The 25,359-nt window shown below is 43.1% G+C and overlaps 1 protein-coding gene across 7 annotated transcripts in view; it reads left to right on the plus strand.

The window, feature by feature from the left end:
- Positions 1-13,330: 13,330 nt before the first annotated feature.
- Positions 13,331-25,359, plus strand: part of SOAT1 (sterol O-acyltransferase 1) — a 30,756-nt gene continuing 18,727 nt past the window's right edge. The window contains exons 1-3 of one of the 7 annotated variants that reach the window (XM_074597739.1): positions 13,331-13,440; positions 16,427-16,560; positions 24,876-24,934. In XM_074597739.1, the coding sequence (XP_074453840.1) occupies positions 16,437-16,560; positions 24,876-24,934 (183 nt within the window). In that variant the 5' untranslated portion in view covers positions 13,331-13,440; positions 16,427-16,436. The other 6 variants (XM_074597738.1, XM_074597742.1, XM_074597743.1 and 3 more) reach the window with 6 other exon arrangements.

Here is a 25,359-nt window from a genome sequence, read left to right on the forward strand (position 1 = left end):
GAGACAGGCCTTCTAAAAAGGCCTGTTGCAAGGGGAAGAGGGCTGCAGCATGGTTACCATTTGCTATGATATAGTATTTTAAAATCATGCTGTACCCTATTAAAAAAGGTTCAAAACCAGTGCCCCAGCCATTGCTGGTTGTGTGCTAAACAAGCCCTACTCTCAAACTGTACCCGACTTGGTCCTCTCAACAACATTGTTTATATAGTACTGTATAAACAGGGGATGTCAAGCCCTGGTTGGTGACCAACCACCTTTCTAGATTGCCTGCTAGAAGAACAAGAAACTCCCCAAACTGAAAACAACTCTGTGCTGCTGAGTCACCAACGACACTGCACCACACCGTTGCTTATTGTTAAAGTGGGGGGCTAATAAGTATTTACTTCACAGACCGTCATGGTTATTAACCATGCAAAGATTACAAAGTGCTTTGAAGAGGTGAAATCTGTATCAATGCTACCTGTTATTATCAGCTGTGATGCTATCAGCCTCATGTAGTACCAGGAATAGGTTGTTTTTGAGAAGGCAATTTCTTTTGAAGAGGTCTGTCACGGTGTATTAATGAGGCATCAGTAACGGCTACTGTCCTCCTGGCAATTTTGGGCTTCCAGTCAATCTGCTGTCTCATGAGCTGTGAGTAAGGGATAAAAAGGACCAAGGAACAAAGGCAGCACTGAGGTTACAGTAATGTGCCTGATGAGAAATGTGATATTTCTAGAAACGCTTTTGAACTGACTTTAAATATTCACTGTATTTCTTGAAGCTTCTTCTAAGCACTGACAATGCATTGCTCCAAAAATCACACAATCAAGTAATTGCTGGCTGAGCAGCCTTACATGCTCTGCATTACATGTCATGAGTGCGCAGCTGTCATCTGCCTGAAGTACGGGTTCTGTGACAGAAGAAGCCTGTGGACAAATTGGAGACTCCTGAGTCTAACTGAGTCAACTGGGGAGTTTCTCTTTGTAACTTACGAAAAATGAAAAAGCAGTTGGTGGCTTGAAAATTAATTCTAGGAGTAATCTTTGCTCTTCTTCCAGCTCATATACCTTCTATGTAGCAAAGCTACACAGAGAAACATTTGTCTTGAACACTTGGCTGGTATTTAGGACATGGATGGTTTTAGTTAAGGTATTTGTTAAGTGCCTAGAACAACAGAGGGCTGATCAAGGAGGCATTTGGAGAGTTCTCAAGAGTAAGGGATACATATGCATAACGTGTCAGGATTTTTGTGTTTTTACTGCAATACCAGAAGAAGTTGTGGAGCTCAGGATAGCTGCAACTCCCCTGGGATGTCTGCAAAGGCAGTGTATTATGTCCACTAGATGGCCTGTGGCATTGCTGCTCAGCGTCGCTGTAACACCCTGAACTTCACCTGCGTGAAAACCAGGCAGCCACCTCTTATCCTTAATGGAGGCGTTCTGAGAAAAGATATTTAAAAAAAAAAAGAAAAAAAAAAGGAAAAAGAAAGATTTTAAAATACGATAAAGGCTTCGTGACACAAGGTTAGTTACTCTGCAATAAACATTGAAAGCTTTTAAGTGCTGAGCCATTTCAAAGGAGAATGTTGTTTCTTGGTGCAACATGTACAAGCGCTCACCCTTTCTTCTCTGACTTACAGCTTTTAAAATGTACTGTCTGCACGTTTTTTTCATGGCACAATAGGTAGTGTTTCAGTGTTGTATTAAGAGTTTTTTTGAATCATTACTGTGATTTAAATTTGAATTTATGCACAGTGCGTGCAAGATAGCTTGGCGTACTCACAAGCCTGTTCAATGAGGGTCTATGAACACAAAAGCTTTCTGGGGAAGTATGGTTTTCTGACAGATTTTGCTCAACAGCACAGAAAGGTTCACATGCAGCCCTCGACAGATTAAATTTCCTCTGTTAATAACTGTTCTTCCTTCCACCATAGCCAAAATAAAAACTTCACACACACCCCCACCCCCTCGCCCAAACGCTGCATCCCACCACCCAACTTAGCCCTTTCCCCCTTTTGTTATCTCTTTGATACTGCTTCAGCATTATCCGTATTCAAACCACTCTTCTGACACTGCCAGCTGCTAGTCTAAACATTGACACCTACCGGGAGAGCAAGCAAATGAAGGGTTCTGTGCGGAGGAAGAAAAGGGCCTGGGTGTATGGTGGTGTAGTGGAAAAGATGAGTGTGACTGTGTGTAGAGACAGCCAGCTCACTATAGCATCACGACTCTTCTTTTATTTGATCTTGTGCTTTTGTGTTAGGTTTACTGTGTAACTAACCATCCTCACAGACCATAACTGTGTGGCCAGTCCTTGTGTACATCTATTAACTGTAAACAGGAACACATTAACTGCACTGAGATTTTGCAAGAACCCATCACCACATAACCCATAACCTTTTCACAGCCTCCATCAGAGTAAAGCCAGAAGTGGGGAGACATGGAATAAGCAGATGAGAGCACTTCTGTAGTTGTTTTCCTGTCTGATATATTTCTGTAAGTACTACAGCTGCACCACCCTTCCCAAGCATCTGTTTAAGGTATGAAAGGTTGTAGTAGGGTATGCTAATAAGAACATGAAGAATGTTTGTTTGCCTTTTTCCCTGGAAAATGTTGCCTCAACCAAACAAAAATGATGACAAGTCTGTGCATCTGCTGGGAGTTGCAAATTAGTACTCAGCTTGCACAGTGTGATCACTGGTAAAGTACATTTGTTGAGGTATTATGAGGTCCCTCGACAGCACTGGTGATGATTCAGGATTTTAGGCATTTGTCTGCAAGGGGGTCAATAGGAGTGTTTTGCCACCAGCATTCCTGCGTTGCCTTAATTCATGTTTAGGAGCCTAATTTTTTTTTTGGTTCCTAATTTGAAATCTTACTAGCTCATTGGACAGAAAGGGGGTTCTTTAGTTTGCAGGTGGAAGCTTTTGTCCATGTATTTTCTGTTTTCTCCCCGAGAGGTTTGTAGCCAGAGAGCTGACATTTAGATAAGGGATAGCAAACGCTTCAGAGCACAATACTATACTGCATGACCTCCATTGATGCCTCTGAGACTGACCTCGTCCCACCTTAGATTCCTCTGATGACTGCTGTACTGTATTTGAATTAGAATAACCACCGTGATAGTCCAAAACAACATAAAGGCTGCATTAGCTGGAAAAAACTACATCCTTATCTTGTTTTTCTAAGACGTGCAGATAAAATAAGACAGAATTAAGACTTGGCAGTGCTTCATCTCCATGCTCCTTGCTTCATGTGCTAGTTTCCTCTTATACCTCCTCCACCTCTATCTTCTTGCCTCCTTACACTGTCACTCATGCTCAGACTGCTTTGCCAGCCAGTGAGTTCCCGGCACCTTCCCTTCCCTTCTTTAAATGTTACTGAAAACTGTATCTTCCAGTTTTGCCCTTGTTACAATGATTAATCTCTCTGTGATTGCGCTCCTAGTATTGTTGTGAATTGTACACGCTTCTGAATTTAGTCTTTGATCTTGTAAGGAAGCCTGAGGGTACAACTTCTTGCAGGATTGGTGCTCCGTGTTAGAAATTTAGGACAGCAGGAATCCAGCCTTGCTCTGGATCACTTTGGTTAAATGCCCACGTGCCCTGGCTGTGAATGGTGCCACACTCTATGCAATGGTCCTAAATAATTAAATCACTTTTAAAAGTCAAAGTTTGGTCTAAAATATTGTTGTTGTTTCATTCTACAAAGTCCGGACAGATTCTACCTTGGCAGGCTTTTTTATTTAATTATGCAAGAATTGTAAGTGATTATCTTTCAAATGATGTTGTGTTCCCACCTGACACAGCTATGTAGTATTAAATATCCCTGCTTTTCAGCTTCCAACTTTAATGTTATTTCTTTAAAAAATGCTCAGTAGCATTAAACTACTCTAAAGAAAAATGTAATTATACAACTGACACAGGAAAAATCATCAGGACTTTGTAAGATGTTTCTGTGAATGCATATGTATGTGTGCACAGAATAGACTGATACCCAAGAGAGCAGCATATACATTTGTAATCAAATCTCACTTAAATTTAAACTTGCTCCTTCTGTTAAACATGCAAATATTTCCGTTCTCTTTGCAAATTCTGCCTCTCTGCTCATTACCAAACCTTTCAGAAAAGACATAAGTCCAAATCTTCCTCTGATCAGGCTCTTAATGTGTTATGTGTGGTCTTTATTTAGGCTGTAAACTTGCCGAAGTAGGAAACGTCTTATAAAAAACCAACTACACTGTCTCATTTCACATCCAAATTCTTCTCCCATACCAGCTGTGCGTGTTTGCCTAGCAGCAAGTCTTCTGTTAATGAATGACTTGTTCTTATTAGCTTGTCAGGCTGGATACGTAGCCTGTAGTTCCCACTCATACAGAGCAGCGCTCTTTCCCTTGTAGCTTCTGGTAAATCAAACAGTAAGATATACAAAGCCTTGTGTCTCTGAGTCTGACCTTTGTACTTTTAATCATTAACACAGAATGACAAAATAAAGTAACTATCTCGTGGCTAAATATATTTAACATAAGCAGCGTCCTATGGACTGACAGGTGTAGGGATTGTTGCAGGCTTTACCATTGGCTGCCACTTCTAAGCCTTCATTAAAAGAGGAGAAAATTAATTCCCTGATCAGCAGAGCCAAAGGAGTTGCACTCGATATATTTGTTTTGTGAAGCTGAGGTCCAGAGTGATTCTCTGACACCTCAGAAGTTTTCAATGCGAGGCCCTGAGCAGCCTCATCTAACTTTGAAGCTGTCTGTGCTTTGAGCAGGAGACTGGACTAGATGGGCTCCGGTGATCCCTGCCAAATTAAATTCTTATTCTAATAAAAGTTGAGTTCATCTGCAGGTTTTCTCCATTTAGAGAATTAATTAAGACTCTCTCCTCTAACTAGGGTGAATTTCTCATGAAACTCATAGGAACTGAATATTTCTGGAACCCCTGTCTCACCATCCGATTTTCGTAAAATTGTCCAACAGGTTCAAAAGTTACTGGGAGGTAAAAGACAGCTGGGGCAGACAGAGAGACACTCCCTTCCCCACACATAGAGGACAACTGTATAAGCCTTGTTTTCTTAAGAAAACCTTTCTTCCCTTTATGTTTGTGCAGAAAACTTGTCAAGTGTGCATCTAATGAGGCCTGAAGTCATGCCACCTACTCCCAGCTGCAGCCAACCTGAAATAATACCTCCCCAGAGCCAACAGTACATTTCATACAGCCGAGGCATTTACTGTGCAATCCGAACTATGCAGAGAAGTTGAGACATTTAGGAGCGAAACCCGGGCATCTTCTTTCTGATAGTCAGAGATTATATCGTTGTGCTCACACGTGCGTATGTTTAAGTCTGCCTGGTGCCTTGTCCGTCTCTGCCAGCAGACACAGAGTATGTCTGTTACCTCTCTGGGTTGTCCTCAACTTTCTCATACCCGAGAGTGACAGAAAGGGGAATTTGACCTCAGCGTGCTAGAGACCGCCAGGCTGTCTGCCTTTCCCTTTTTGTCTCCTCTTTCTTAGGATGCAGTCACACTACAAAATTACCTTGAGTCATCTGTCTTGGAAGTTTTTCCCATGGGTTGCTTGTGATAAAGGGCAGGCATACTAGGCGCATTAATAATCTGTGCTGCTAGGGGAAACACTGATATGGCGTGAATCCACTGTGGATTGTACGTGCTTCTGAGATTTCCATCTACCTGAGCCAACTTCACATCCCTCCCCGGCATCTCTTCAGCAAGGGACCAGTTCTGTAGCTTCCGTCCACAAAGCTTGCCTGATCAGCCGAGAGACTCCTTTAGCAGCCATGGGAGCAGATTATTGCGTTTCCCTTTCTCCCAGTTTGCAGAGAACATACCTATCTTCCTCTGGTTTTGATGGCCCTGGAAAACATTACTTCTGTGTTCCCGGGAAAGAGCTTCAAAGCACTTCTATTTTCTGCCTCACAGGGACGCAGGAACTGTGAAATTATCAGCATCCTCTGTTTGTATGTTCCCTGGAACTGTTATACTGCACAGTCTGAAATAGAGATCCGGCCTCGGGGATTTGCTAATGATGCATTCAGTCTCAGCATGGCACATGCTCATTCCTGGGGAGTTACTGAGTTAGCATTTATAGTTCTACACTTTTCCTCTGAGTAGATGAAACCCTCTGATTTTCCCTCAGCACTGAGGTCTTGCGCGTTGGATGCTCTTCTCATGTCAGCTTACTTGGAATGTCACCAGAAAGCTTTCAGCCTCAATCTTTCCTCCTAAAATCATAGGCTACAGTAGCACCATGCCAGTGATTCTCCCATAACTTGGTGTCTGATCAGCAGGCAGCAGTAAAATAAGGTCTTGTTAGACACAATTTCAAAATAATAAAACAAAGACTTCTGTGCTGAAGATGGGTGATTGTTGTTGTGGGTACTGGAAGCCTTTTGTAAATGGGTGAATAAGCTCACGAATAGGAAGCAAGGAGCAAGCAGTCAGTGAGGAAAGCACAAGTGGAAAAACTGGGGAGTGAGCACTGCTGGTGGTTTTGCTGGTGCTAACGTGGGTCCCTACTGTAGAGAAATGGCAGTGGTAAAGGATGAAGTGAATTCACTCGAGGTTTACCTTGTTCTCTGGTTGGTTTGTCAATTCATGTTTCTACCGCCACTTTACGAAATGAGGGATTTTTATTTTTTTTGTGTGGGCAAGGGTTGAACTAACAGGAACACTTTTACTATATTTCATATTAACTGTCTAGTGAAGACAAGACCTCTCTTGCATGACCTACATGCCTGAACTTAGAATCCCTCTCCTGGGCCTGCCATCTTCAGATTTAAATCCTTTAAACAACCTCAAGTTTTCATCTCCTCATCCATATTTCCAAAGCATTTAAGCCTCAAGGCACTAGTCCAACAACAGAATAGTGCTGAGCACAAAGATGGTTTTGTAACCACATCAACTCAGCCCAATGCAGATCAACTGCAGCAAACCCTGCAGATTGCTTCACCTCCCAGTGTAGTTCCACTATAACCTCCCATTTTTGGTAGTCCTCAGCTGATAGCAGAAGTTCCTTTTTCAGCTTCGTAACTATGACTTTTATTTTTTTTCAGTGAAATGCTCTTCAGAACTGCCAAAGACTCAGCTATGACATGGATCTAGCTGAATTCAGGGTTTTAGAAGTGTTCCTTCATGCTTGTCATCTCATTCAATAAGAAGTGCATTGTACCAAGTCTGTACATTCTTTGCTGCTCTACTTGTTGCTATGGCCAGAGGTACCAAGTTTCAGCCTGATTCTTTTGGGAGACTAGACAGGAATCTGGATTTTCTTTCTTTCTGCTTTGTTTATGCTCCTGGCTCCTACAGTGCTCTCCCTTACCATCACCCACAACTTCTTTCCAACGGAGGAAGGTTGGAAACCACTGCCCTCTCCAGTCCCTCAACTTCTATAACCATCAGCAGTTCCTCCTTGGCCTGAATCATTGTAGAAGAGAAGTGAACACGTGGATGGATTCCTTCTCTGACCAGGTGTTTCCAAAATCAGGGAGAAGCAGAAAGGAACACATGGGAATGGCCTTGAGCAGAGAAGAGGGAAGTTTTTGGCAGGGGAGCTACAAACGCATGGCACTGTCTATCCGTATAAAGCTTGGGAAAGGCTCTTGCAGAAGGGAGAGCAGCAGGACGCGCTGCCTCATTGCCATGGGAACAGCCAAAGAGCTGGCTGGGCAGATTTAGACATTTCTTCTGCTTGGGACTACTTTTGGTAGATGTCATCTATCTTTGCAGAGATTAAAACAAAGTGGAAAAGAGGAAATGTCTGACACTTAAAGCTGAGAGTCAATCTTCCATGGCTTTTTGAAGATATTTGTTCTCCCCTAAGAAATATGTCCTGGTTTTGATGAGGATTATTTTTCCCCTTGTCCTCATATTTTTGGGTGTTTTTCATTACAAAGATCAACCACTTTGGCATTATGATTCTAGCTGCCATTTTGATGCTCGTAGATTTCTCCGTGGTGTTCCCCATGAGTCTTGCAAGCACACTGGCTTACCTAAGTGACATTTTTTATTAAGATCTCTCCTTGATGGCCCTAAGGATCTCATACTCTCTCCAAGAGTCTGAATTGTTCTCACCATAGCACCTCAAGTTTTTTTCCACCACACCTTTCAAGTCCAGTACCTTTCCCACAGCCTTATAATGTTATTTTTTAGGACAGTCTAAAAGATTTAAAAATATATATATATATGTTATAGCTTCTGTATGAAAGCCCAGCACTAAGAATATGCTTATGTTTCTACAGCTGGGGAGTGGAGAAAGCCATGGAAATCTCCCACATTGGAAAAGTGAAAAGGTTGATTACTGCACATAGAAAATGATTACTCCCCATAGCCTGCACTTTGCAAAGTACAGAATAAGTAGGACTGTACAATTACCTGCAAACAACTGACTTGTGAATCATCCTGGGCCAGTCATTCCGTAAGCACTGATTCTGATTCTCTTCCATGTTCTTTAGCAGTCAGCGTGTTTATACCGTAACAAATAAAGGGGAGACAGCAAAACGGTAGAAAAACTGGCTTACACAGTTTTTTCCACTTAAGCACCTTAGCAGCTATTGGGAAAGTCGTAGCAAACTATTTTGTATTTACTTAGGAAAAAGAGAAAGGATGCATAGTTTTATGGAATATGTAGAGGAAGAGATTACTACTACAGAGTAGTAAGCAGTCATTAAACTAGGTGTAAAATGTCTACTCTTCCACCTGCTGTGTCTTACCTTCACAAGGAAGGGTCCCAGCTGTGTAACACAGCTGGAAATCTGTGGAGTTACAAGGAACATGTACAGTTGCTACTGTAGGAATGGGAAGGAGACACCGGCCAAGTTCAGTACTGTATTTCCACAAAAATATTTAGAAAGCCCTTATAAGCAGGAGAGTCAATACTGGTAACTAGACCTGTTTGTTCTGGAACTAATCTCTCCAAAGTCACTCTTCCAGGGTGGACTGCACACTTAATGTGGTGTGTTCCTGCTGAAACAACTTCAGAGACCTTTGTATTGAGGCAGTTCAATATTTTCATGCAATTTTAATAAGCAGCAGAATATGCTGCAAAATAAATCGGAGATTGGTTTGAGCTGGTGTCACAATCATTATACTATGTAATGTGGTTGGGACCCAAGTGAAATTGTTTCCGAGCCTAACGGAAGGATAAAGCTGGTATATCACAGGGGATAAAAACAGTTTTGGAATACACAGTTCGGCTTAGCAGGGTTAGACGTTAGTTATACATATAAGGAGTCAATACCTTCCATAATTTGATGTTTAGCGAGGTTCGAAGGATCTTCTCCTTTTAAAATATACTGAAGAAATAACCTGCTCAATTTAAACAAATAAAAGCACAACTATTGCACCAGCCCAGCTGGAAAGATTCATTCTACTACTTCAAAATGGTAGGGAAAGGAAAAATTATGTGCTCCTCAAAAAATGATGCAAGTTTCCCTTTTCAGCAATGGAATCACAGCAATTAAGTTGGCTGTTGTGCCTCCTGCTTGGCCATGGCAAGAAGCTCAACATTTGAATTTCTGAGCTTGGAGACGAAGCCAACAACGTGCTGGCTGGCAGTAGGGCTTCACTTTTTTTTTTTAAAGGATGATTTCAGTTTGGTAGCAAAAAGTGATGTGATGTTTGAGTAAGGATACCACTGCCCTCTGCCGAGAGAGATGTGATTGTTTCTTTCTGACTGTTTCATCTGACACCAAAACCAGCAACTTCATCGCTTGGATAGTAACTGTGCAAGGAATTGCTTGCTGAAGTCAGAGTTCAATTCCTGCTGCTTCTGTCTTTCCTCTGAAGTTTGCTGATCTGAATCTTTTTCACCAAATATTTTGAAAACTCTACGCCTCCCACAGAGTAAAGAGGAGCAAGGGTAATTACACACAAAATCTTGACATGATGATAGCAGGAACTGTGAAAACTCAAACCAGCGTTTTTAAAAGCAGTCCATATGATTTATAAACACTTCAGGCATCCTCACTAATGTGATATCTGCTGGAGCTAGTCTCCAATTTTCCTGCCAAAATTCTATCATGCATTATCAGATCAGGCTGAAGTTTGCTACGGTTTCTTAATTTTATTTCTTTTTTAATTGCAGCACTTGCCTAACTGAGTTTTGGCCACAGTCTTACATCCACACCATTTTTTATGGTTATGCAAAAATGGAAGCTCATTCATTGCTACATTTGTAACTGGCTTTACATTACAGATCTAACATGACTGTCATTTTGTTGGTTTTTTTTTTAAAGGAATAAATTTATATGAATCATGTAACAATATTTTTAACCACTTGAGGGAGCTCTTTCATTTATACATTAGGATGTTGCTATTATGCATACATATTGGGAAATTATAAATCATATTTTTAAACAGCTTATTATAGGACATACTACACTTTATCAAAATATGTGAAAGTATTGAGGCTCTCAGCTGACTGACTTTAAAGCCCAGGCAGAAATTTTAAAGGAATTAATCATTCTGGTCAATAAATGCAGGTATCAGAAACAGCCACAGCTACTTACTTTCTGGGCTGACTGACACCCAAAATCGTAAAATAGAAAATAAATTAGAGTTACACAGAATTAAATTAAAAGTAGGCAGCATTAATCACATCTATTTTGCAGCAGTGCCAAAGATGACAAGAAGGAACAGGACCAGACATGGATTTTATAGAGGGGTTGTGAAAGCCTCAACCCTCTGCCTTGCCTCCCTTGCCATCCCCACCTTTCCATAAAGTAGGCCAATACAGGCCATGCTTCTGCCTCCCCTGGGCTGCACAGACCCCACCAGTCATTGTGCGGATGTATCCATCCACCCTGGGCAGCACATAAGCATTAACAGCAGAGGCTTTTCTTTATGCTCCCCCTAAGCTGATAGGCGTAAGGCAGGCTCAGCCAGTGACCACTGCATCAAGCATGTCTGCAGTCACCAAAGTGATGGTACATAAAGTGCATGTGAGGTCTGTAAATTGTTATGCAGACTGCTGGGGGGTGGGGGTGGGAGGGAGGAACAGAGAAAGAAAGAAAAAGAAAAGGGGGAAACAAGCATTGCTGCAGAAATCAAGTTGCTGCCTGGCACTGGGTAGGTGAGAGCAAGTGAAGCTTAAGCAAAAGGTTGGGGTGTCAGAACCACTGGTTCCCACATCAACAAAGGGGAATGACCACGCAGTGATTCAGCCAGGAGTGCTCAGGAACGGTTGTGATTAGGTAATCGTTGGGCAATGCAACCCATAGGATTAAGGTAAAACACTCTAGAAAATCAAGATTGCAAGCACCGTGGTGAAAAGCAGAGTAAATGATGGAGCTGATGAAACAGTGCAGCAGTTTGGACCTGTGAAAACAACAGCAGAAAAAGGGAGTGAGTGGCAGGAAGCAGGGGTGGCTTTTTTAAAGGATAGGAAGAAAAGTAACAAGAGCATCTGCTTTGCTTTGCACCATCGGTGAGTTGCAGGTAAGCAGCCTCTAAGTAGAAGGGAAGGTAGGCTGTGAAACAGCTCTGCTAGGGAAAGACCGAGAGACCAGGAGAGAGCTCAGCGCCCATCACACCGTGCTGCTTTGGCCTGGGAGATTTGTCCAGAGGTGCTAATAAAAATCTGATGGGACCTATCCAATGCCTCTTGAAGACAAAATAAGAAAAACAAACCGACTAGCTCTGAAGGTCAGGTGCATGTTTCTTTCTGTTAAATGTATCTCATTTTCCTACCACCCAGATTTAGGGTTTTACTAATTTGATGATTGGTTTCATCAACAATTTATTGACCTTTAGGAATCTTTTGGAGGTTTGTTGTTTGGGTTTTTTTTTCTTTTCTACTTGCTCACCCAGCTGATGCTGGCACCACAAGACACTTCAGTGTAAATAGCTAGCACAGCATTTTCAGCACGAGGGCACCAGTAATCATGTATAGCCTAACTTGAGAGTCTCTAAGCAGCATTGTATTAAAATCAACTTCTTAAGAACAGGGGCAAAGTTATGTGAAAATTCCTGGTGCTATCACCCATGCATTTCAACAATGATAGCATTTTTATTTTTTTCTTTTAATTTTTATAACAGCTTTCCTTTTAAGCAGCATGAAAGATGGGCAGTGAGATAATAGCATGAACACGCATTGCAGACTGAATCAGTTTCAGACTTTTTCACTCAGTGGCTCTGCTACGAGTCCCCACAGGCTATTTAAAACCACTTCTGAATTGTTCCAGCAGAGTTACACATTTTAAACAGTGTGTTTCAGGTATGTGTTGGTCAAAATGAATTTGTTTTATTATTATTAACAGATAGAAATGTTTTAATACATTTAATATGGTTAATATGGTAGCTTTGTACCATAGTTTGGGGCAACATTTCAAGGTGCACCTGGGTACGTATGGTGCATAGCACAGCCCTGAAGTCGTGAGGAGAAAGACAGGCACGTACCTGCCGGTAAGAAAGTAGTGGCTTAGCTCTCCTGACTTTGGGAAAACTCCATTTACGCGGTGAAATGCAGCTCCTGAGAGGTTACTGGAGTTTGTGTGCTGGTGACGTGTTCCTGTGACTCACCTTCTGTCACGAGCCTGTCTCTGCCTGGGGAGAGAGGGACAGCAAGGGTGCTGAGTCTTTCACCCAGTTTTTGACCCTCTGGAGCACAGGCTGGGACTGTAACGAGACCTCTCCTGCCAGGCCCCCTTCTTGGCTCTCCCCATTACCAGTGAGCTCCAGCTCACGCTCCCTGGGGTAAAACTCGTGAGGGTGGGCGCCCCCTTGGCACAAAACCCCTACTTCCTGGGGGACGGGGGGGTGCTACTCAAACTGGCAGGTTCTCCATTTTTACTTCCCTTTAAAAATATTTGCCGTCTTTCCCTTAAAGCCGTTTGTAAGAACCCCACTGGGGAGGGACCCCGGGGGAAGCGCTTGTTGAGCAACCCTTGTGTTCCCTCTGAAGGACGGGGACGGATAAAGCCACCGCCGTGTCCTCCAGGCCCCCCAGCCTTGACTTCTGTCAAGGCTATTCGCTGAAATATGTTTTCCTTGTGCCGAGGGGGGGTGTGGGGAGGAGGGGGGGGAATCTTTACGGCGGGGGCGCGCCTGCCCGCGGCTGCTGACCGAGCCCACGCAGCACCTCGGGCAGGGCGGTCACGGCCGACGCCGGGGGCGAGGGGCACCTCTGCCTTTGCTTTACTTTCCGCCTCAAGAAGGACCGGGACAAGGCGGCGGCGGCGGCCCCTTCCCGCCGCGACGCCTGACAGGAAAGCCGGGACAGGGGGAAGAAGGGGGGCTGAGGGGGAGGAGAGAGGGGCGCGTGCCGCCCCCGCACCGCCCGCCCCCTCCCGCGCGGAACGCCTCCCAGCCAATGGGCGGCGGCGCCCGCTCCCCCCCCTCCCCTCTTGCGCGGTGACGTCCGCGAGCCCCGGGAAGAGGCCCGGGCGCGCGGCGGAGGGCGGGAAGCGGCTGTTGGGGGGAGTCGGCGGCGCGGTCGCCCCTGAGGTGACGCTTCCGCGGGGTGAGGGCGGCTGGGCCCTCCGACCCCGGCCTGGCCCGACCAGCTCCGCGGCAGCGGCTCCGCTCCATCCCCCCTCCCCGCCGGCTTTAGGCCCGGCCAGCCCCCAGCAGCACCGGCGTCCCCCCGGCGCAGTGCTGCTGAGGGCGGGGGAGGGGGGAAGCTTGTGCCCGGAGCCCTTTCGCCGGGTCGGGGGAGCGGAGCGGCGGCCCTCAGGGCTTGAGGGGGGTTGCGGGGGGTGGGTGTGGGTCTGGTCGCTGCCAGCGGGTACCACGGGGTAACCTTTCTGTGGCTGTTCGCAGGGAGTTGGTGGAGCAGGGGGCTGGGTTTGTGAGGTGGGCTCGGAGCCTCGGCAGTGCTTTGGGCAGCTCCCCTTGTTACCTGCAGGCTTCGGGCTTTTTTTTGTTTGTTTGTGTGTTAGTTTTATTTTTTTCCCTGCTAGGTGTTTGGCGCGTTGCGGGTGGGCTGTGGAACAACCTTAACTTTGTTTCGGGACGTAGTGAAGAGCCCTCCGGACACTGGGGGTGCAGCACCGGGTCTGCCGGCTAACGTTATGCCCAAGTGCCGGAGGCAATCGGAAGGGTGTTTGGGACAAGGTTATTATTTAGCATAAGCGGTATTGGAGGTAGGAGATGCGCCCTCGCTGGTCTACCAAGCCTTTTGAAATGCAAAGATGTTACTTCCTATAGGGTGTTGGTTTTCTCCTAAGGCATGCTTCTAATTGACGGTGTTTCGAAAGGGAAGATGGAGAAACTCGAGGTTTCTGAGACCTTTTACAAGTATCATAACGCAGTCAATGCTGATAAAATCGGGGAGTTTCTGCTGGGAAATCTGACAATGGGACGCGTTTGTGATTCTAGATGCCCTGCAAGAGCCCAGAGTGGGGTGAAAGGAGTGACTATTTACTGATCGTGAGGAGCGATTTCCTTTAGTGAAGGAGGTAGTGAACATTTTGGATTTACCGTGGCATTGTGTTGTGACTGGTGTGTCTCTACAGAGATTTGAGGGAAGGTCTGATGCCTTCGTTAGGCACTGATGTGCTGTTAGTTGCTTGGGTTCTGTAATGCTATGCCTCCAGTCATATGGAAACTAGTCTAGGAAAATGTTTGGTTTTGTAGATTTCCCCTAGCACAGTTCTTGTTTTGTGTGAAGAAAGGCTTTGTTGTGATCACTTAGCCTATTTGAATTAAATAACTCTTTAAGTTAATTGCTTTAACTGCTTTAACTTTGTTTTTTTCCCCCCCCCACATGATTTTTCCTTCTCCCATCCTGCAGCTCTTAACATCTTTCCGTCAGATATATTAACCACTCTGCACTGGAGCAGGAGTGCCTTCTTCAACCCTTGAAGAAGTTGAAAAGTGTAGCAAGAAAAGAATTACTTGTGGTCCTCTGTTGGGTCTGGAAAACCTGCAGCTTTAAGGACAGATATGGCTCACGAGAACAGGTTGACTAGGAGGGTTGCAGGAGTAACTGTGTACAGAGCTGGTAGAAGTGGGTATGTCCTGCCAGCTACCTTTCTGTGCCAGTGAGCATAGTTACTGTAGGAAGATTTACCATATTATTGTCTGGTTCTTTCTGTCCTTCATGTAAATGCTTTTTGCATTATTTAAATTTCATAGTATGAGCTATCAGATGTTGTACAAAGCCATCTGGGAAATTTGTCATTTTTATGGTTTTTGTTTTACAGCTTGTAGACCTGGGCATGATCGCCAGAGACAGAGGCAGCTAAGAGAGGCAGTGCTGAAAAAAACGGTGTTGGTGATGGAATTAGTGATTTGGTTTTTAGTGTCGCAAAAGGCTTGGTTTTTTTCCCCCTATATGCTGCGATGCCCAAAAGGAGAATGGGAGCCTGCTCTACTAGAGGGACAAACACAGGAAGCTGAGTCCTGAAAATGACTGATCATAAGTCTTATTTCCCTTTTGCAGAAGTGCCAGCCTCAGTATTCTGAGGAAATCCATCCTTAAATAATTATGTTCTGCCTTCTTAGCTTTTCTACAAGTACCTGAATTTTTCTTGCCTGTCTCTAACAGCTCATCTGTGCTGGTGCATGTATTCTGTTCACTAGCAACAAAGCACATGTCTATTTAAGAGTTTGTGCCAAGGTGAAAAAATATATCAAAAAGGAGAAGCGTTAGTTTGAAATTGTGTGTGGTTTTCTGTAAGACCAGTTCTGAAAATTGTCCTTGGTTGTAGCTCCATCTCTGAGAGCTTTGTCAGCTGAATTTTGTGGAGAGTATGCTGGAATGTTGCTTCGTGACAAAATTAGAATCCCCTTTCCCCCTTTTCATTAGCTGAAGAGTTTTCTGTTTTCAGTCTAGCTGTGGTGGTTCAGGTGTTCCCTGCTGGCAGCCTTGTCCCCAGCAGTGACCTTTGTCATTGAATCTGGTGTCGTTCAAACCTGATTCTCCCTTCCTGTTTTCCTGTGGTTTGCCACACAACTGTTGTCTGGCGGAGCAGAGTACAAGGATCTATTGAGGAAGCTGCTCTTTCAGTAAGAACTGAAGACTTGACAGGAAGGGGCTTGGCTCTGGCAAAATAATGCGGGTGATTCTGCAAAGTAAACCTGCCAGATCTCTCTGAAGATAAATTTTGCTGTTCAGCTGACTATCAAAAAGCATTTTCAAGGGCTTCTTGGCCTTTTAAAGATTTCCCAAAGCCTTAAGTCATTTTAAATACTTAAAAGGCCTGTAGGGAACGGAGGGAGCCGTGGGGAGATGTTTTGGTAGTGGTGGGGGAACTTGCTTTGTTACTTTGTTCCTTTACTGCTTCAAGTAAGGGAGAGGAAGCATGATCCACAGTAAATGACTAATACAAGTGCGTGCTTAATTTCTCCTACCCTTGGTCTGAATTCATAATGGAGGGAAGAAAATCTAACTTTAGTGTAAAGAAGGCTATATAAATTTATTCTTGAACAAAGTAGAGTAAATTAGTTCCTTTTGTCATTAATTGTGTGCTATCCTGTTCTGGTCTAGCTAGGCAGTGATGGCAGGTGAAGACTGTGTAAGAAAACGCCAGCCTGGCTCCACTACAACCTACAAGACGCCTGAGAATGAAGAAACGCAGAGGAGACCTGAGAGCGAGAGGTCGTTTCAAAATTCAAGCAATGGTGAGATTCTTTCAGTTGGGATTAGTTGCGTCTCTGGCATGTGATCTCTTCTAAGGTGTCCTTTCTAGTTCATAGTTCTTGCCCCTTTGCTCTTTCATTTCAGTCTTTCTCCTTGTTAAAAGGCTCACAAGGTGGAACTCTGTGCCAACTGCAATTCTTCAGCAGGTTTAGGTTGTTTGGAGTGCTGTCCTGATGAAATTTCTCTTGGGGGCTGTGTACTGCAGTGCTTATAGGGGTCTAGAGTAAAGAAAGTGATTAATTGTCACAGGAGAAATGTGTGTGATGAGGAGGAGGTGCTTTAATGCTGCAAATGATGCAGATGCATCTTGACAACAGTTTTGGGCAGTGCTGATAAATGCTTTTCCTGGGAACTTCATCTTGCTTCCTTTACAAGCTTCAAGTATGTGACTTCCTCAAGATCGAACAAAATGGTCTTTGACGTTGCAGGCTAAGCCGGTGTATCCATCCTGACAGACAGATGGAGGTAGGATACCACAAAGAATGGTTGTCTGCTCCTGTGGGGCTCTGTTAATGTCAAAACAGCTCCCTTCTGGCTGGTCTCAACTGTGGCTGTCTTAAAAGGTGTGATAGAACAATAAACGTATAATATTCATTTATATTGTGGTCATCTTAAAAGTAATGTGGCTTATAGTTGGCTTTGTGGAAGGGTCACTGCTGCCTATGTCCCATCCCTTGATTTGCAGGGACAGTTGTGTGGAGTTTGAGTGGTTTTGCCTGTGGACTCTGTGACTGTCTCTAATTCCTGGGTTATGCTGTACTACATTCCAGCCCAGTGATAAGGTTAGCGATGAAATTGCAGCATGTACTTTCTCTCTGGGAGATGGAATGAGCAAAAAGCTAAGTTAGTTTATTACAATGTGTGATGTGAATGTAAGTTTCAAAACTCTGGTTCCAGTGACTCAAGGAGATAATTCTTACGGGTATGCTTCTGAAATTGGCACTATTTCATAGTACTTATTTCAACTGAAACAGGAGTTGGAGCAAATTTAAGTTTAGGATAAGACAGATTTCTTCTTGCAAAAAATACATTGGAGAGAAAGCCATCCCACAAACTACTTGGAGAACAGTGATTTTAAGCTGTTGGCGATACCATAATTTTAATTTAATCAAATGGGACTGTTCAATTAACACTGTTTTTTAGAAAATTGCAAGGAGTTGATGGCTACTGGAAAACAGCTATGGTGGATTTAGAAGCAGACTTCTACCGTTTTATCTATGGAAACACCTTAACTGTTATGCATGAATTTGAGTTCTTGCAAGCTTGTGGGTAAAGAGTAAATGTAGCTGTGATAATTAGCACTTGGTAGGTAGGTGTGCCTGTCTAAAAGCCTTTCATTTTAATACCTCTGAGATGTGGCATAATGTCACTGCAGGTGAGATGCTGTGGGTGTGTAGCAAGTAAACATTCTGGGGCAGATCTCATGAAAGTGTATTGAGCTTTCATGTGTGTACGTGTGCCTGGTGAGTTGACTGAGAACAGTGCAATGTGTCTTATTACAGTACAAACTGCAGTGAAGGGCAGTGTGGAGGAATCCTGGTTAGTTAAGACTTGGTGCCTCTTACCTTCCAGGGTTGCTGCCAATTCAGCAGAAGTGTCACAAAGATACTTACCAGGTAACAGTTTCTGCAGACTTTCCTCAGCACAGTGATGGGGACAACAGGAATCATGGAATGGTTTAGGTTGGCAGGGACCTTAAAGATCACTTAGTTCCAAACTCCCTGTCATGGGCAGGGACACCTTGCGCTAGACCAGGCTGCTCAAAGCCCCATCCAGCTTGGCCTTGAACAGCCCCAGGGATGGGGCATCCACAACTTCTGTGGGACACAGGTAGGAGCTATGAGTCAGTCTCTGATGCCTGAGCACATTATAGGCCTAGGAGGAAGGTGCATCCTTCTGCTCAGGAATTCCTCTGTGCAGTTAAATCAGTATCTCTGTGGCATAAAGGTTGAAGCTTTACAGGGTTAGAGTGTTCAAGTGTTTCAGATAGCGGCCTCCTCATGTAGTCCAGTATGCTTGTGTTAAGTAGGTAGGGCTTTCTGTGAAAGCAGAGCTGAGGTGGAAGAATTTCTCAAAAGGAGTAGCCACAGACTTCTTTTCTCACTTTCTTTTGTCCCAGCCATTTACTTCTGAATAGCTGTTTCTAAGGCATCAGTCCTGATGTATACAAAGGCAGCATGAGGCAGCTATGCCTGGCAACATTCTCTTCATACTTCAATGTTTTTAACACTGGGTGTTGTGTTGAATTTTAGACAAGATGCATGTTTATTGCAGTCAAGGGATTCTAGCCAGGTCAAGACAGTATCTTGTACGCAAGTAAATATTGTAGCACCTTTGTAGCAATTATTTCTGTAGAAAAACTAAATCGCTAAAGTGATTTCCTACCCTTGATCCTCCCTGATTAGCAAACACAATCTGCTTTTTAACTTAAGAGTTAATGTGTCAAGGGCCAATTGACTTGTTTCCAGAAGCGTGTGAACTTTCTACAGAAAGTTCTAGGCCATTAATTCTTTCTTTATTAAAACTCAGTTGCACTGGCTGATCTGAAATTGCTTGGAGGAATAATTTTAATCCATATTTTGGCTATGGAGCTACATGAGGTCTGACACTTCTGTTTGTATAGGTTAGGTTATTTTTTCCTTGTCTTGCCAATTCTGCTGAAAACTGTCTCATTGCTTGCTGAGTTCTAAGACTGAGCAGTTTGTACTCGTGTACCCCCAAATTTATAGCAATGTGGAAGTATCCGTAGCTTTGAGATCGCTGAAAGAATTTTTCTGTTCCTTGATGTATTTGTATCCTGTAATCATTCAGCCTGTAATTTCACTTTGTCAGAGTAGCTGAACTTCAGTCTCATATATCACTTCTCCTTGAATTGGCTCCAGTGTCGTAATTATACAACTAATTTGGTCCTGGCATAGAGTCAACAGGTGATCTAGGCAGCAATAATCCCCTGTCAAAAGTCAGGCTTCCTTAATAAGATTAGTCTTATATGTTTTCAGCTGGAGATACATAAATAAATATAAAGCTGTTCTGCTTAATGGGATATTGATATCAGGCAGTGCCAGTTGCAGGAAAACTTACCTGGAATGAGTGTAATAGAAACTGGATAGGCAGATCTTAAAAAGTTAGAGAGGACATGGCTCCTAAGCATGTATCTGAGTGCCTCTAAAATGCTAAGATTAGAGCATTCAAAACAGTAAACTGATAGTTGTAGAGTCTGCCCTTGTTTCCTCGTAAATCAGAAAAAGATTAGAAGTGTCTCCAGAGACTGATGTGCAAACAAGCTATGTGGCATATCTTTGTTTGCTGTGAGTAAGCCTGTTTGGTAATGCTGGCCTTAGAAAGGACTTGTTATCTTCCAATGAAGAGGTTACTATTGATCATTCTCAGTGCAAAAGTTCATGAAACTGCATGAATTATGTCTACTGCGTAGACCCTTCTGATAGATGTAGGACAAGGGAGCTCTAGAACCAGGAGTAATTTGGAAAGCTTTAGGGTTTGCTGTCTGACTCACAGCGATTAGTGTTCATTGTATCAAAAGGCTGTTTCTTACAGATTAATGAATTTGGGATTAAGCTGCTTGAACTGAGTTTTTTTTGGATGTGTTTCAGGGAGATGGATCAAACAGCTGTCTTGTCTGAGGCTAGGTGGATTCTGGTAGTTCCAGGTGCTCCCATGTTTTGCAACCCATAAGCTTGGTGAAGGTTGAGTAGTTTCACTGAAGAGCCTGTGGGCATAGAGAATACTGGTATTTCCTCCTGCTAGTGAAGAGGCTGTTTGGGTCCCATATCCCTGCAGAAATTACTTTTGAACTGAATTCTTTGCCCAGCTGTAGCACAGTGACCTATGGACTATGTGTCCTTTAAGCAGATCAGCTGAGCACTGGGAGCGATCTAGTCATCACTTGCCTCTATCTGCTGAGTGGCCAAAAAAATTACCTTAAGTCAGAATAAGGCTTATTAGCATCAAATAATTAACATATGTTGTATTGTGCCAGATATGGAAGACATCCCCTCTTTACAGTAGCCTTGCAGTAGGTTGGCTTTGACATTGCTTTCCTTCAAATAACATCTTCAGTGTTTTTAGAGAGGGAGCCTTTGAATCCTGGTATCTGACAGTAATGAAATCCTTCTGCCTATGTTGCTTTAACCTCTTGAATGGTAAGTTGTCTGACCAAGAAATAACGAAGATAATATTTTTAAACTCTTTTAGAACAGGGCACTATTGGGTACAGTTTGTATCTGTGACTTTCCATGAAGATCCTGATGCTAAACAGATGCTGACATCATTAGGGGAGAATGCTTCTGAACTGTGAGTGGTGTGCTTTGTTGTTCTAAGAAGTGTCTTTTTTTTTAATTATGTGTGGCAATAAACTGAAGTTTACTTGTGTGCTTGGTCTTCTTAGCTTTTCTCTGAAGAGGCATTTTTGTCTTGAATGCCATGCAGGGATTTTAGGTAGCAGTAGTCTCTCTGGGTTGTTCTAACTGCTCCGTAATAAACTTACTGCTTTGGTGCAGGAACAGTTTGAGTGGTGATGGCTCAGAGTGCCGGGCCGCAGGCAGCTCCTGTGGCTGGTGAAGTCACGACAGGCTGGAACTGTGACACTGCAGGCAAGCCACAGCTTTACTCAAATGATTTATTCCCACTTGTGCCCTTGGTGGTAATTGCAGACTGTAGCGGTTAAATAAAATGAATGCTTTTTAACACAATTAACTTCTGAGAGCTTACGTAGTAGGGTGCTGGCTAGTGTCTTACATAGAAGCTAGTTTTGTTGGATCCCAAGATGCAAAACTAACAGGTCATATGAATGGAATGCTTCTCTAGTCATCCCAAATGTTGCTTATCTGTGACATGTACAAGAGTAGGTTGAAAAAGGGACAGTGAGATACTTTAAGAAAGGTAGTTTGTAAATCTTCTGTGGAACTTAATTTGCACAAGTTTTAAACTATAAGAAGCTTTTTCAATCTTCAGGTGATCTTTTATTAGCCTGGTTTCCTATGGAAGCAAAGTTTACATTTTAAATGGCTTTTTTTTTTTTTCTTCTGACTTTTGAACGTGCGTGAGATTTGGGCTGTGCAGAGGTGTCACATCCTACAAGGATCAGTTTCTACAAGCCAAAGCCAAGTGGTCAGCTAGAGATCTTATCAATGTCTTTGGTGAGAAGGGTACACAACTCCCATTAAGTTAAAACTCCTTGTGAGCAAACGCTCTTCAGTCTCCTGTGAAATTTGCTACTATTTCATACTAGTCTTCAAAGAAGAGTTTCTTCCTTATGACTTTAAATATATTTCCTGTTTTCTTAAGCCATATCCCATCTTGTTTTATATGCTAAGATGTGCTTGCTTGTATTGTGCAACCTATACAACCATTCTGTAATGATGTTGCAATCCCAAAATGGTACAGAGCAATCCAGTCTTCATTTTCAGTGTCAAAGGAAAATGAAGATTTGGACTTCTCAGCAATGCACAATTCCTTTTAGACTCAAAATCATGTGATGATTCTCTTCTCAAATGACCTCACAGAAGGTAGTGTAAGTAGCTGCTTGCACAACAGAAGATGAGTGACTCAAGAAGATGAGTTTGTGTTCTCTGGTGTGTGCCTTGTGACACAGCCTGAGTTTATGGGGCGATGCAATACAGCAGAATGAGTTGTTGCTTTGGGGTGGGTTTTCTTCTATGGGAGGCTCTTTGTTCTGGAAAAGAAGCAACAAGCCTACAGGTGGTTTTACTTTGTTTTATGAGATGTGTATACTAAAGATATGGAAAGCTTGATTTTTAAAGCCTTTTGGAAGATGCTGTGTTTCTAGTCTACTCTGTGAGTACACGCTGGTGTGTGGGTGAATAAAGTGATAGGAGGGACACTGCATACAACTTAGCAGTTACAACATCAGCAGGTCAGAGACTGGCCTGATTTCCTGTACAACCATTAAAGCTGTATATTAGCTATCTGTAAGGCTTTGTAAGTCAAAAAGCATGTTTTATTTCCAAAGTGAGCCACTCCTGGATAGTTACAATAACTGAAGCTTCGAATGCAAGATCTGACAGGAAATACATAGTCAAAGCAGGGGTTATTTATTTTTAGCTTAGCTTACTAAGGAAACATGCAATCCCTTAGGTCTCATGTGTCCTGTTCTCTTTGTCCATGTTGGATGGCTTCAAGCAAGCCTTAGATAGAGTCTTGGAATTTGGCAGCTGGATAAGAGACACAAATTCTTAACCTTTTTGCAGGAAAACATTAGCGTTGTCTGGCCTGCTTTCTAGCAGGTAAGACCCAGGTGGTTTTTAGCATAGTAGTAATGGGGGGAGGGGGCTACAAATACAATTGTGGAGTTGCCAGTGAGGGAGTAGAGACAATGAGATGATATGAAAGGGATACAGTTCTGCTTGTGGAACAACTTGATTTTTATTTTTTTAATTTATTGGGGGGGTGAGGGGGAGGGAATCCATTTGAGACCAGCAAAGAGCACGAGCTGAGTGGGACCAGGAACACTGTAGTGGTATCTTACGCTCTTCCCTCAAATTGTTTTCCAAACTGCTGCTGTTCAGTGAGTGTAAGAGCATGATCAAGCTTAAATGCTGAGGAAATTTTTTTGTCTTGGAGGTGAGATGCTTAGCAACCAGGAATTCTATTTTTGTAAGAACAGATCTTTACATGCAGCCAAAAATTCATGATGTTAAGCAGTTTCCTTGTTTGTTATATTACAAGGCTGCTAAGTAATAGGCTGTTCTTGGTGGTCTGTTTTTAAGTCTATAGCTTGTGTAGCGGTTTTTATAGATAAAAAACGATCTTCCTGCTGGATTGGGAGGGGGGCAGAATTAATGCTAGAAACTGAGCATAGTTTTGTTGAAGGTAGTCTCTTGTTTCATTTAACTCTTCTCCAGTATTGGAATTGGAGTCATCTCTGGAGTAGGTCTACCTCAGTTTCTTACAACTGGTTGCTCATAAGAGCACCCTCAGACTAGTGTGCATCACAGCACTTGCTTCTATTCAAACAACACACTGTGCATTTTGTGTGCATAGGCTGTGCACATACAAGGAGGACAAGACAAGGATGCTGCATTATGAACTGTGATATTGCTACGAATCTGCCTTCTTGTTACACAGCAGCACAACACGGACATCTCTGCTGCAAATCTCTTAGCTCATGCTTCACTGAAGATGTTACTAGAGAATTAGTTTTGTACCCCCTTTTTTTCTAAAAGTGGTAATGTCTTAGACACTGAACATGCAAGTTGTAATTCTAGCCATGTGTTACTGCGTGAGGTACTGCTGTAGCTATAATTGCCAAAGGACATGCACAAGGCAAGGTTTGTTGCTATCTTTTCACCCTGACTCGTATTTTAGGGGAGTGGGTAGATATTGCTGTTTTAATCTTGCTTTTTCTTCATATGCATAACACTCTGTTTTAAGTAACTTTATCTTCTGTGTTGTAGCTCTCTGTCTCACTGGAGAAGTGAAACACCAGCACTTCACAACCATTGCAGACAAACCTTGTCTTAAAACTTAACTAATCTTAAATGTCTGATTTGTGTATGTTGTGCTTGATGTAATAGAGGCATCTTGGATGTGTATAGCTTATGCAAAAGAAAGGTGATATCTGAGGCTTTACATATGAGCCAAAGGTATTAGTAATTATAAAAGTCAAATGATGTTCATGGCATGGTTAGACTTGACTGCTTAAGCGATGAAACGTACTGAGGAATACAGTCGGACTGATGTCTAGTACTTCTCCTGGGGGATGAAAGGAATTGGAGTACCTGTGTTTGAATAACCTTCCAACTTGCCACTCAGCCTGTCTTGAGAGCTGGTTACGTTATTTTATGCATAGTTGTGATTTGACTGCCTTGTCTGTTGGCAATATAGAGACCTCCAGACAACCTAATCTTACATCCAGTTCACTGTGCGTAAGATAAAGCTCTGCTAAAAGATTAGCACACATGGATATGACCTTCTAAGGGTTGTTCTAATCACTGCTTCAAGGCTGAATATGTTTAGGGACCTTGGGAAGATTTGCAGAGTTGCTGATGGAAAATAAAGCTTTCGAAAAAATCCAGCATGTTATCAGCTATTGACTGCCTTATAGTGCTGTGATCCTGAGTGGCTGTTTACAATACTTGATCATAGCTCATGAATTTCCTGCAGCTTAGTTTTGGATTTACTGGGACCTTCTTAAAAGTCAGAAGGACCAATGAAAAATCAGTGACTGAGCTTCTGTATGTTGTGCTTTCTGTGTTTTCTGTCATGCAGCTCACATCACTGAAAATGCAACTGTTAAATATTTGCTTTCCTTCCTTAGGCCGGGTTGATGTTGACCATGTGATAACAAGGAAAATGCAGCTAATAGCAGAAGCTGAGGTAAATATACTCTAATGTGTGCTGGTGGGGACGAGCGGGATAACTGACTCTGAATGTCTTTTGGAGAGTCACTAGTCCTGGAACACAAATATCCCTCTTTAGTCATAGCTTGACTTTTATACAGCCCACACTCTCCTCCTCCTCTCTTCTGACTTTGTACAAGAGAGGTAGTATTATCAAATGCAGTTCTGTCTTATTTGACCTCAATAGGTTGAAGTCCAAAGATAAGAATGAACTTTGAGACCTGTAAATCAAATGGAACTTCTCTCACCACTGACTTTTGGCAGTGGAATTATCAGCTAGTCTACTTGCATTTTAGTCTTTAAAATGCTGCGTGTCCTGCTCTCCATTGAATAAAGGGTAGCGTGTAACCTGTATGCCAGAGCTTCTGTTGCTCTGGCTGTGGAGATGACCTTCCTGGCCCT

This window comes from Larus michahellis, chromosome 8, assembly GCF_964199755.1.
Source record: "Larus michahellis chromosome 8, bLarMic1.1, whole genome shotgun sequence".
NCBI lineage: Eukaryota > Metazoa > Chordata > Aves > Charadriiformes > Laridae > Larus > Larus michahellis.